The 12,015-nt window shown below is 35.3% G+C and overlaps 1 protein-coding gene across 1 annotated transcript in view; it reads right to left on the bottom strand.

The window, feature by feature from the left end:
- Positions 1–12,015, bottom strand: part of LOC148653687 (neuronal migration protein doublecortin-like) — a 78,430-nt gene that overhangs the window by 13,355 nt on the left and 53,060 nt on the right. The window contains exon 4 of the mRNA XM_088648953.1: positions 2,826–2,928. Coding sequence (XP_088505079.1) covers positions 2,826–2,928 — 103 coding nt within the window. The remainder of the gene's footprint in view (positions 1–2,825; positions 2,929–12,015) is intronic.

The following is a 12,015-nucleotide window of genomic DNA, read 5'->3' as shown; positions in this document are numbered from 1 at the left end:
ACTAGTAACAAATAAATGCATAAACTACAGTACTTGAACCAAGACAGTGTAGCATAATATAAATTCTTCTGAACAGGTCTAAATGTGTAATTACAAATAAATCTGATTAAGAAAAAAAAGGTTAACCTTAGTGCTACAGACCTCATAAACAAATAAAGTATGCTGAAACAAAAAATTAATCTGCTGATTTTTAGACCACAGTCTAAAATTCATTGCAGTCTTAAAAAAAATCTAATTCTGAAATGCTGCAAACTGATAAGTGGAATTCTGAAATAAAGTAAACTTTTTATTCCTTTTGCCTTATACTGTTCTTAAATTGTAAATAAAACTATAGTGTATTAAGGGAGAGGTACTATATAGAGAAGAAGCTGTAGGATTTTGGTCTTAATATTCCTTTTCACATAAAATGTAATGCATTGCATCTAAACAAGACTTTGCTCTTCTTTTGGCATTCCCATGGACTTCTCATGGATAAAAATAAGACACTACAAAATCACTTCATATTCTGGCTGCTGTATGTCCTTTTATTGAAGCAGAAAGAACGTCCTAGAAGCCCACGTATTACATTCTGTGTGGAACAGATCCTCTCTAATTTGCTTTTGATCTTCTTTCAACAGATGTCTGTCAGTGTCGGTGCCAAATGTGATTTAGTGTTTAACGTGAATTAACAGTACATTTGGTATGATGAGCTCCATGGCCAGTTTATTGGATAAAAGAGAAACACCAGCAAGTGATTTAAGATGCAAAAAGACTGGGAACCAGTGCTGTCAGGGGCACATATCATTTCAAATGTGACGCCGAACCAGATTATCCACAACTGCTGTTCGTAAGATCTTGTGAAGATGCGATTTAAATTTATTAAACAAATTTGAAATTAATGTATTGATTGCCATTAGTATTTTCTTCATCTGAGTTTCCATTTTCTCAGAGAGGGGAATGGGAAGCTATGTTTTGTATTGTACTGGTTTATATTAGGACTACAGGTATTGACTCAGCCTCTTAGGAGCAGGGAGAAACTGTTACATTGACACAATTACGCCATTGCTGATCTGATTAAGGTAATTAAAAGCTGGGTTGTAATGAAAACCCACAGATAAGCCAGCCCTCCAGGACCAGAATTGGAGATCTTTGTGTATTTAGTGTATTTTTCAGATTTCAGTATCTACACTACTATGCACAAGAGCTAGACAAAATGAGCAATTAATATATTGTATATTCAGTGGTATTAAAAACAAAAGTTGTAGGCTCCAAAGCCTCCACAAGTGTTCTCCGGCATTATGACAACACTGATTATTATTGATATAGTTTATTTTGGGAGAGAAGAAACCAAAGCTTGTCATTCAGCAATCTTATATTCATATTGTTCAGTGATCACACTGACTTAGGGTAAAGTATACATGAGAAGACAATACTAAATATAGTAACTAATCCAGTAAATTCACAAATCAAATCATTTTTTTTATTCATTGTAAATTGTTCCTCATAATCAACAGAATTTGTTCCTGTCTAAACATCCATGAAGCTAAATTGCAACTTTTGCACCACAAACTGCAGATCTATGAGAATTAACTGTTGGTTTCAAACTAAAAACACCTCAGTAGAAGTTTACTATTTACGTTTCTGTAAGAAGTACAGTAGGAATAATATTGCAGAAAAGAGCAGAGCAATGCCACATATTGAAGACTTCACCCAGTGATGTATATCTTAGTAGATACTCTGTTTTACCAGACTACGAGGCTGTAGATCAACAATTTTTTTGGCTGTTGTGATACTCATTTTTACATGTATTTTTTTTCCAGTGAAACTGACAATAGATCCAGCTAATTGACTTCCTGGACACATCAAATATTTTTATAACGTTCTATGTAATAAACAGTTATTTTTTAATTAAGCCATGGCTTTCTTCAGCCAAATGGGTTTTAAGACTATTCAAGCCTATTCTAACTTCCATCTGTAATGTCAAAATCACAAGATTAGTACTAATAGAAGTGAAATTCCATGAAGGGCAGAAAATAGTACTTCTCTGAGAACTGTAAATACAGATGGTGTTCTCAATTAAAATATTATTTTTTCTCTTCATAGTGGAACAAAACTGTCAATATGCTCTGAATTAATAATGTAGAGACAAATATATGTCATGACTATCAGTAAAAAAAATTGGAGCAAGAAAAACACTTATTTACTTTGCTTTTCTGATTGTTCTCAATTTAACAATTTAAATAATTGTGTCTCACGATATTACATGCATGGACCAATACAGACAGATGACATTTATGTATTCATGAAACAGAATATGAAAACAAATGAATCATTATGTATTGAGGCTCTACAAAACCACATGGCTCTAATATTAGACTAGCAGATCATTGCTAATAAGAAAAAAGAACATGAAATACATACAGTATATTGTAATTATTTTGTTTTTGTTGTCTTCCTTTCTGTTAATTTTTCAGCTTTTTCAGTCATCATTCTCTTGCTATTGCTATAATTGCTATTGATCTATTGCTATAACGTTTTACACTTTTATTTTATTTATTTAAAATCCCTTCCTTTTCATTCAAAACTAAGCTCAATTAATTAATGTCAGCATTCCAAGAACATAATTGTGACATCAGGAGACCAAATAAGAGCAGTTGGTAGAGAATTAAACTTATATACAATAAATTTAACACACAATCTAGACAAATACTATGCATAAAAAGGAATAAAAACAAGAGGATACTTGAAAAGCAATAGGGTACTGATTGCAGTTGACATGAGTAGTGCTGAAATCATCTGTCGTGCATACTGACTCTTGTAGTTAAGATAAAGTAAGTGAGACTTACCATTCTCATCCAGTGAAAAATCATCTTGGGCATAACGAAACTTTTCAGGGCCACATGCAATAAAGACATCATCATCCCCAAAGAAATCCTGGAGGCATGTTACCTAAAACACAGGCAGGAAATGTATATCTATGTTAATTAGAAGCAAAGTAAGAAGCAAGCCCAAAAAAACTGAACATCCTGTATCTGCCTAAAACTGGCAACAGTTACAACTTAATTACAATTAAAAGCAATTGAGTTTGTTTTTGTAAATAAGCTACTGGACACCACATAAATCAGATAGAGCAAATGGCATTCTCTCTTGGGCTTTTAAAACTGTCAAGGCTTAATGTCACCATCCTCATACTTGCTGTGACACGCTTAACGGAACTGCTATTAAAGTAAGATAACTTTTTTTAAGTATAGGCAAATATGCTGACAACAGAACCAAGACAAAAGTGCAGGATAATAATTTCATATGAGAAAAAGCAATGGTATACGCTTCAAAAGGCTATTGGAATTGGAAGACTTCTTTTTAAATTCATACAAACATTTTTAATTGAGGAGTAAGTGTATTGAGGGAGATCAAAGTTCAGTACAGTACGCTAGAAAGGAATGACTTTCTTCTCCATCCCTCTGCCAAGTCTTCAAATTAAATTTCTAAGAGCACTAATCTGGAGTCTATAACATTAGTAGTGTCAGATTTCTGAGAATGCTAAGCAAACCTTATTAATTCTGGCCAATCGACAAGCACATTTTCAATTTTGTAATAAATTATGATATCCTGCTGCTTGTGTCCTCTTACATGCTTTATCACATTTCATATGTGGATGTTCTTTTTCTGCATCTTTTCATTACCTTTAGCACAATGCCTGTTTGATCTCTATAGAAACCCAAGAGGGCTTACAGCATTATTACTACCTACTGTAGACGTTTTACTTAATTAAGCATTCATTAGAAAAAGAGACTGTGAAGAAGGTGCCATAGCTGAAACACTGTTTTACTACATTCCTTTAACTTTTCAGCATGGTATTAACCCATAATTGTACTGTACATGATGCACTTTTCACTTCATTGCATTTTCATTTCTTTTTCAAATGATTCTAAATCTTGTGTCTCCAATATTTGTGGGAAATTCGATTATTATTATTTTGGCTTTCCTTAGGCTACAGCTAAGAACACACACAAACTAATTACTCGGTATTAATGCAAAGACTTTAATACGTTCATCCAATTTACGACATAATCCCTGATCCCAACGCTTGTTGACACTTGTTGAGCAGCTTTATGGGACGATCAGTATGTTGCCCTGTATTGTATGTAGTCCAGTGTTCCATGTAATCAAGAAACACTAATCTGTTGGGCTAGTGAGTGCCTGAGCCCTAAACCTCAGATCCTCTCACTGCATCGTGGCTTCAGGGACATCAAGGTCAATGGCTCAGTCAAGTACTGACCTCCGTCATTTTACATTTTTAGGCTCACTTAAGCTAATCCAGTCTCCTTAGTTCTAACAGCTGCCATATTGTTTACAGACAAATGAATGCTATAAGTGGAGAGAGGGGCTGCCTCTGTGGCACCAGTCAGCTGTGTCCATTTTCAATCATCTTAAAGCATAGCAAGGCCAGGGTGGACACATCAACATCTTTAGAGAACTACTATAGTGTTTGTGCTTGTCTTGTATAATCCTCTTCACTGACCAGGGAACATGGTATTATCATGAGAATAAATATGTAGTTGGGACAGGAACTCTGTGAACAGAGTAGTATCGTATGGAACCTAATAGTAAACTTGTGAATACAATGTAAGTGAAGTTCTGATTAAACTGGCCTAAACTAATCCAGTTGTGGGTGTGTATATGTTGCAAAGCTTGTAGCATTGTTTAGAAAATGCTTTCTATGTTCTTAAAGAAAACAAATTCAAGTGAAAGATAAGAGTGTTGTTTTCAATATCGATCCATTTTCTTACTGCTTTATCTATTCACACCAGGGCCAAGCTTCAACAGAAGCCAGTTAACCAACCAATGTGTCTTTGGACTGTGATAGGAAAGCAGAGCACCCAGAGGAAACCTACACATACACAGGGAGAATATACAAACTCCACACAGCTAACCCTTCCCCAGGTCTGGAATTGAACACTGGGCCCTACTGCACAGCAGCAAAGTTAACCACTGCACCACAGTTCCACCCCATTTTCAGCATCTGATGTAGAAAATCGTAATATACAGTACAGTAGTATACATATACTGTAGTTTTTTAATAAATTCAACTTGATTTCCTGTACTCTTTATTATGGTAATAATTAGCAATTATTTTAAGACAAATGCAGTTTTTTAAGTGGCATTTAGTTAACCTATGAAATGGCTCACAATGGTGGTAATTAAGTGCTGCCTATCAGGCTATCAATTACATTGCTGACTGACGGCAAAGGAAATCAGCTTTCCGTCCCTACAGACTGATTATATTCCCTTCTGAGCTTCTCTCCAGCTGTGTCTGCAGAAATGGGATGCAAATTGTATACCCTAGGGCTCTCCAGTGACTTTCACCACCCATGAACAAAACATCATCAAGCCTCTCTCAGAGCTGATTTTAAATGGAAATGTGGCCTTGTCTGAACCAAAGGTTTCAATTCTGCAAGTGCCACAAGTTAATAATAAAATAGTATGATTCTAAAAAGGTGAGAGCAGTTTTAGAAGAGCAAAACTGAACAAGACGTATTTATCTTAGACACAATGAGTCATAATTTATATATGTTATCAACAACAGCAGTTTATTCAAAACCAACACTAGTTTTCACCACTATTATTTAAGTCATTTAACAATATTTAATTCACATTGACAACTCAATTTAAACTGTACCTGAGCAGCAAGTGTGAACTGATAGGAGTTGCCTCATTGTCACGTTCATTCATTAGGCTCTACACATCTATAAAGCTTAAAAGCTAAAGATCTATCAAGATTAGTGCTTAATTTTAAACAATCTGGCTAGAGTTTCGGTAGAAGATCTCAATGTTTATTTTTTGCCTGAATACACACCAGTATTCCATTTCTCCCTAAACATTTTAAGCATCGAAGTCTTTAACTAACGTGATACCGGAGTCAACAAGCATACTTTTAGAATTTGATTAAAAGGGAATATAATATGGAATCGCGTATCTAAAGAAATTAATAATGATATAATTATATAAAGTTTGTAGGGCTTTTTCAACACTCCTCATGTCACCTTGCCGGTGGCGCTGTGGGTTAGGTTCCTGACTCCTGCATTGCATGTTGCGTGTTTGAATCCAGCTGAAGCTATGACTCTTTTTTTTATATTTCTAAATATCACAACATGATTGAATTTAAGTCATTTTAATAACAATGAATAGTCACCTATGCATTACAATATAAACATTTATATTGATTTAAATCGCGTTTAAATCGCCTTTATTTAAAACCCATAAATAAAGCTGATACTGTTTAGACTTTTAATTATTTAAAACTGTATTACAGCAGCACAATGCACAATGCACAATGCAACGTAAATCGCTATCTTTGTCTTCTGCGTAATAATATTCACCTCTCTGTCCAGCAAATTAACAATAGTAATAATAATGAACTTTATTGTATATGGCGCTTTTAAAGGTGGCTCCTCAAAGCGCTTTACAGGATAAAAACAATAACAACAATACTGTTAGGCTGGGCAAACGATTTTTTTTAAAGAAATACAAAATGAGATAGACATTAACGAAGAGCATAACGAAGGTCATAAAGGTCATAAACGATACTAACTTTGGAACATCAACATATTATGTAAACTGTATGTTGCTGTTATTGGTATTTTAAAGAAAAAATACTGAAAAATCCTGGGTTCGGTACAATGATTCAGGCATTCATGTGAAGGACAACAGAGCTTTCACTGGCTCAAAAAGACAAAAAGACAAAAAGAATAACGGACACAGCGCGAGCCTGCATTCTCTCCTCAGCCGTCCACACCACACTTTTCCCTGGGTCAGAGATTAAATAAAACTTCACTCGCACCAAACAAATTACCACACACTGAACACTGAACATGTTAACCCAAATATGTCTCACAATACTTTTATGGTACATTACTTTGCTAAAATGTATTAAAAAAAAAACGATTACAAACGCCAGCAGAGAGAGAGACACACACACAGTTCTTCATTGTCAAAAAGTAATTGTTTTTTACTTTGTTAGCACCCAGACAAACGCAAACGCGTTATTAATGAAATGCTTTTATTCATTCTTAATCGAACTCACAAGTTGTCATCTGCTGTTGAAGCTCTGTGAGACTAGACTCACACATGGCTAGACTTGACTCGGCTCTGGCTTTCGCATCTATACCGATGCACTGCAAGTACAACCCCCCTCTCTGCGGGAGTGCTGGCTGTGATGAATTAAACCGGTTTCACTGGTATTTTCAAAGTAGAAGGGGGCGAGATTTCCAGCGAAAGACACCTCCCCCCCTCCAAAACCCAGCAAGTACAGTACTTACTAGTTAAGAAAGCTAGGCTCCCCAATTAAATCGCTTTAACATGCTAATGCGTTGGTGTAACAGTCCGGGCGTGGCAAGCTTCTAATGTCTCCCGACTACGGCGAAAGGAACCCTTCTTTCATTGGAAGACAATGAACATATTCTACCGGTACATGAGAATATAATGCTGGCGCATGGGCGCGGTGGGGTGTTGTTTTTTTTTTAAAGTCAACTGAGTGTCCATAATATTGCAGTAAGTGAAAAGACCAGGGGCATTCTTCCTCCCCCTACATTCTCAGAGTAGAATAGAATTTTCCTTTGACAAAACAAGGCTTGCCAGATAATGTGAATCGAAACCCGTTTTTCTAGCTTTTAAAGTCGTGTGATGTGTAAGCAGGAGCACATCATTATATCTTACATATGAAAAATACATAATATAGCTCCCAAACAAACACAAACGTGTTTTTAATAAAATGCTTTTATTCACTCATAATCTGACAATTTCAGGAAGACTAAGGAAGGACTAAGGAAATTGTCATCTGTTGTTGAAGCTCTGTGAGTTCGGTGACTTTGAGACCACTTGTTATCCCAAGTTGTTTGAATCACCACAATTCAAATAGAGAAAAAAGAGCTGACTGACAAGATTTAAGATGTGGCTGTCAATGTTGGATTAAAAAAAAACACGTTGCCCGACGTTAGTTGCATGAAAAATAATTTTATTTCTAGAGACTGGATAAGCAATTCAAGTGTTTTTTTTAACTTCCTGAAAAACAATAATTTAACAATATGTGCAAACGTTTTTTTATGATATGTCGCTGTTGTGAATGTCTGTGGAGTGTATCTTATTTGCCTGTCTGTCCTGGCTGTGCTCTCTCGCACGCCCTCCCCCCCCTCTCAATTCAATTCAATTCAATTCAAGGTGCTTTATTAGCATGACAGATGGGTACAATCAGTGTTGGGTATTTACTTTGTAATCTGTATTGCTTTGAGATGCCACTTTTAAAGGTGATATATAAAATCAAGGCTTTAACTTGCTTTAAATCCGCAAGTCTGAGTTCTTGTGTCCGTCCTATCCGAGCCCGAAAGTATTACAATATGTATCTTTATAGCAGGGGGTGTACAGCTTTTTAGTATAGATTACACTTTTCTAAAATGTATTTAAAAAATAAAAACGATTACAATCTAATCTTTCCACGTTTGATCCCAAGATCCCAAGAAAAATAAATCTAAACGGGGAGAAAGCTATGCTGAAAGTTTATTAAGATACTTAGAAGATAAAGATATCAATGTATGTTGCATTTGTCTGATTGTGAATAAAAAAACACATAGATTTAAACCCGCGATTTAAATCAGTATACTGTAAATGTTTATATTGTAATGCATAGGTGACTATTCATTGTTATTAAAATGACTTAAATTTGATCATGTTGTGATATTTAGAAATATAAAAGTCAATTAATTGTCCATAATATTGCTATTCTATTTTTTCAAAGAAATGTTTCTTAAAAGGAAAGTCACAGCATCAGTTGGATTTGAACACACAACCTGGAGGTTTAGTAATCAGACACATAGACCAGTGGGCTACTAGGGAACTCATCTGAAGAAAGAGGTGAAACAGCCCTACACAGCCCTGTCGCAGTACACGAATCTAATCATATCGTTATTAATTTCTTTAGATACGCGATTCCATATTATATTAGCAGAAAAGCTTAAAACTACCACTTTTTTACACGCTATTTCACATGTTAGTTAAAGACTTCGATGCTTAAAATGTTTAGGGAGAAATGGAATACCGGTTTGTATTTTTTCTTTAAAGTACCGATTCCTGGAATCTGACTGGCTGACACCCTTCTGAAGTGGTTCCATAATATCTGGTATACGGAAAAGAAAGCGTTGATAAAAAAGCCTGGATTCTCATGTATCTGATACAAGTATCTTTTCATACAGTCTTTGATGTGCTCTTGAGGATCCTTGTGATATTTTGTCTCTGGTTGAATGATAAGTGTCGCAGTTTAAATAATTTTCGTAGTTAGAAATTATGAAACGCTCTGTTAAAAGCAAGGGAGTTTTTATGTCCGTTGCGGTAAAAGAAAATGCCTGACAAAGTAGGGCTTGGACAGATTCTAAGTGCTTGTACAAATGTGCTAAAGAAATTAGCAAAAAAAGTCATTCCTTTATCGTATTGGCTAGCTAATGTACTGTCCTTGTTAGTTAGATCCAGGAAATGCTGTGGAGTTTGTCAAAGAAAAAACTAAAAGTATTTTAGTTTAAAATGACGGTTAGAAAGAATGTGGACCAGCGTAATACTTTGAGTTTACAGCTTGTCCAAAGTCATTCATTATTAATACTATTAGTAATATCTTCGGTAAAGCCTTTATGCATAAATATTTCTGATAAAGGTAGGTTGTGCACTTTTGTCCAACTGAGCAATCTTGCTTTCATAAAATATACCACCTTTTTAATGACTGATGATTAACATGCTGTAATACACAGTTTTAATTTAAAAGCTCAAATGCTGTACATGAGAGGTTAAGCTTTATTGGCTCCTCCTGGCGGTTTTACAAGGTGATTCCAGATACTTTCCGGCATGACGTCAAATGACCCAATACACCGCGTGATACTGCGTGATACTGCGTTTTGATGCGATACACCCACCGGGGTATACCGGGAAATACCCCACCCATTTTGAATGGCTGCATCTGTAAATAACTTTAAACTCAATGGCATCTTTAGACAACTTGCAGTGAGCAATGAAAGCGTATACAAATGGGATCTTGGGGCAACATGTTTCTATTGAGAACAATTACACAAAACCAAGAGAATTCTGGAAAGTGTGCTACTAATTCATAATTCATTTCTTTGTAGGCCCTGGTAATGTCATTGCTCTCTGGTATGTAGTGTTTTTGTATATACAGTACACAATAGCTCTGCTGTTTGTAGCTGTCACAATATGTAGTAGCTGCATCAGTAAGCATCAAGCACATAAAAGGAACATTATTCTACCTGCCAGGCACTCATATAGTCCATTTATAGCTTCTTTGCTGTCATGTCTTTGTCTTTGTGAGTATTTTGCATATGTTCACTAAAAGCCAAGTCATTGCAAAATGAAGAGAAGCCCTTTTAAGTTTCAAAGCCAAATATTACACCAATTTGCAAAGCAAAGTTTACATGCATACTGCATTACGACTTTGTTTGAATATTGCCCTATACTCAAAAACAACTGCCTAACCTAGTTAGCTGCCCTCTCTGTGCCCTTCAGAATGATTGGGGCTTTGGGAGGCAAATAAAGAGCTCAAGCATGCACACAGAGCCTTCTCAACATCATTAAAGAACTGACATTATGAAACCTAAAGCAGGGCAATTTCCTGCTTTAGGATCAATGTAAAAAAATACATATCATGTCAAGCAGAGAAATATAGCCCAGTTATTTGGGAGGGAGGAAACAGCAATAGTGCTACAATGAGTCATCAGTTTGATTTAATTTCCAACTCGCACAAAGAGTAGGCATTTTCTTAAGCTGTAAAGAACATGTCTTTTATTTTATTTCACTTGAATTCTTACCAAATTTACCAAGCAATTATTGACTTCCTTTATGTAATTTTCCACTGTTTCCAAATGCTTAATATTTTAGATTTTTAGTTTACCCATAAAGCCTGGCTCTTATTTTTATGACTTATTTAACCTTTGAAGTAATTAATCCTATTAGTCTTTCACTTGAGATCATATCCTCATGCTCTCCAGGACTGGTCCAAATTTAATGAGAAGTCGATTCCACTACACTGACAGCACAGCAACATCCCCCCAAAAGAAAAGATAAAAAATCTTGCACACACATCTATTTCAAAATGCTAAATTCATGCAAACATCAAAGAAAGTGTAGAGACCCAATATCTATAATGGTCATGAATAATTGCTCTCATCTAAAACAGAGATGCACCATCAGAGATCTGTAGAAAATGATGTAGTTTTGTATTAGTAAATGATTAATGACACAGAAATGGCTTGGAGATTATTCAGCAAATTGGTCCATGCCACCAACCAGACTATGTAGTTATTGCCAGTGACACCAGTCACTGAGTACACTACTTTAAACATTGTCTTGGAAAATTTGGTATTTCACAAATGATGTTTGATTGCATTTGAATTAGAGAAATGAGAAAAGCAGCCAATCAGAGTAAATCAGAGGCACACAGAAATAAGTGTTAGGGTCAGTGCAAGGGTTAATCATTACAAGAAAGAAGATGTCCTTCTGTGATTGAAAACACAGTACAAGCAACAATAGGGCTGAAAGTGAGGGTCACATGGGTGGAACACATCACATCACATATACAGTATATTGATCCATTTTTTCCTTGCTCTGTGCACATTACATGACAAATATGTATCTTTTCTTACACAAGCAAAATAAAAATCTAGAAGGTGTAAAATGTAAACTAATAAATTGGGCTAACGTTAGTCTTTGTTTTACATCTCAAAGTAATGTGAATAAGAATAAATGTTTTTTGTTTTTATTGAAATATTGTATTTAGAGAAGAATAAAATAACATTAAATGTAAAATTTACCTCACAGTTAAGTGGATATGCAACCAATGGAAGACCTGCCTATCATCCAGGTGGATGCTGCACATTGGTGGTGGTGGAGGGGAGTCCCCATTACCTGTAAAGTGCTTTGAGTGAAGTGTCCAGAAAAAGCGCTATATAAGTGTAAGCAATTATTATTATTATTATTATTATTATT

The sequence above is a fragment of the Lepisosteus platostomus genome, chromosome 10, assembly GCF_059453375.1.
Source record: "Lepisosteus platostomus isolate fLepPlt1 chromosome 10, fLepPlt1.hap1, whole genome shotgun sequence".
In the NCBI taxonomy this organism is placed as follows: domain Eukaryota; kingdom Metazoa; phylum Chordata; class Actinopteri; order Semionotiformes; family Lepisosteidae; genus Lepisosteus; species Lepisosteus platostomus.
Note: the sequence above shows the minus strand (reverse complement) of the source record. Positions and strands in the feature narration are given on the sequence as shown.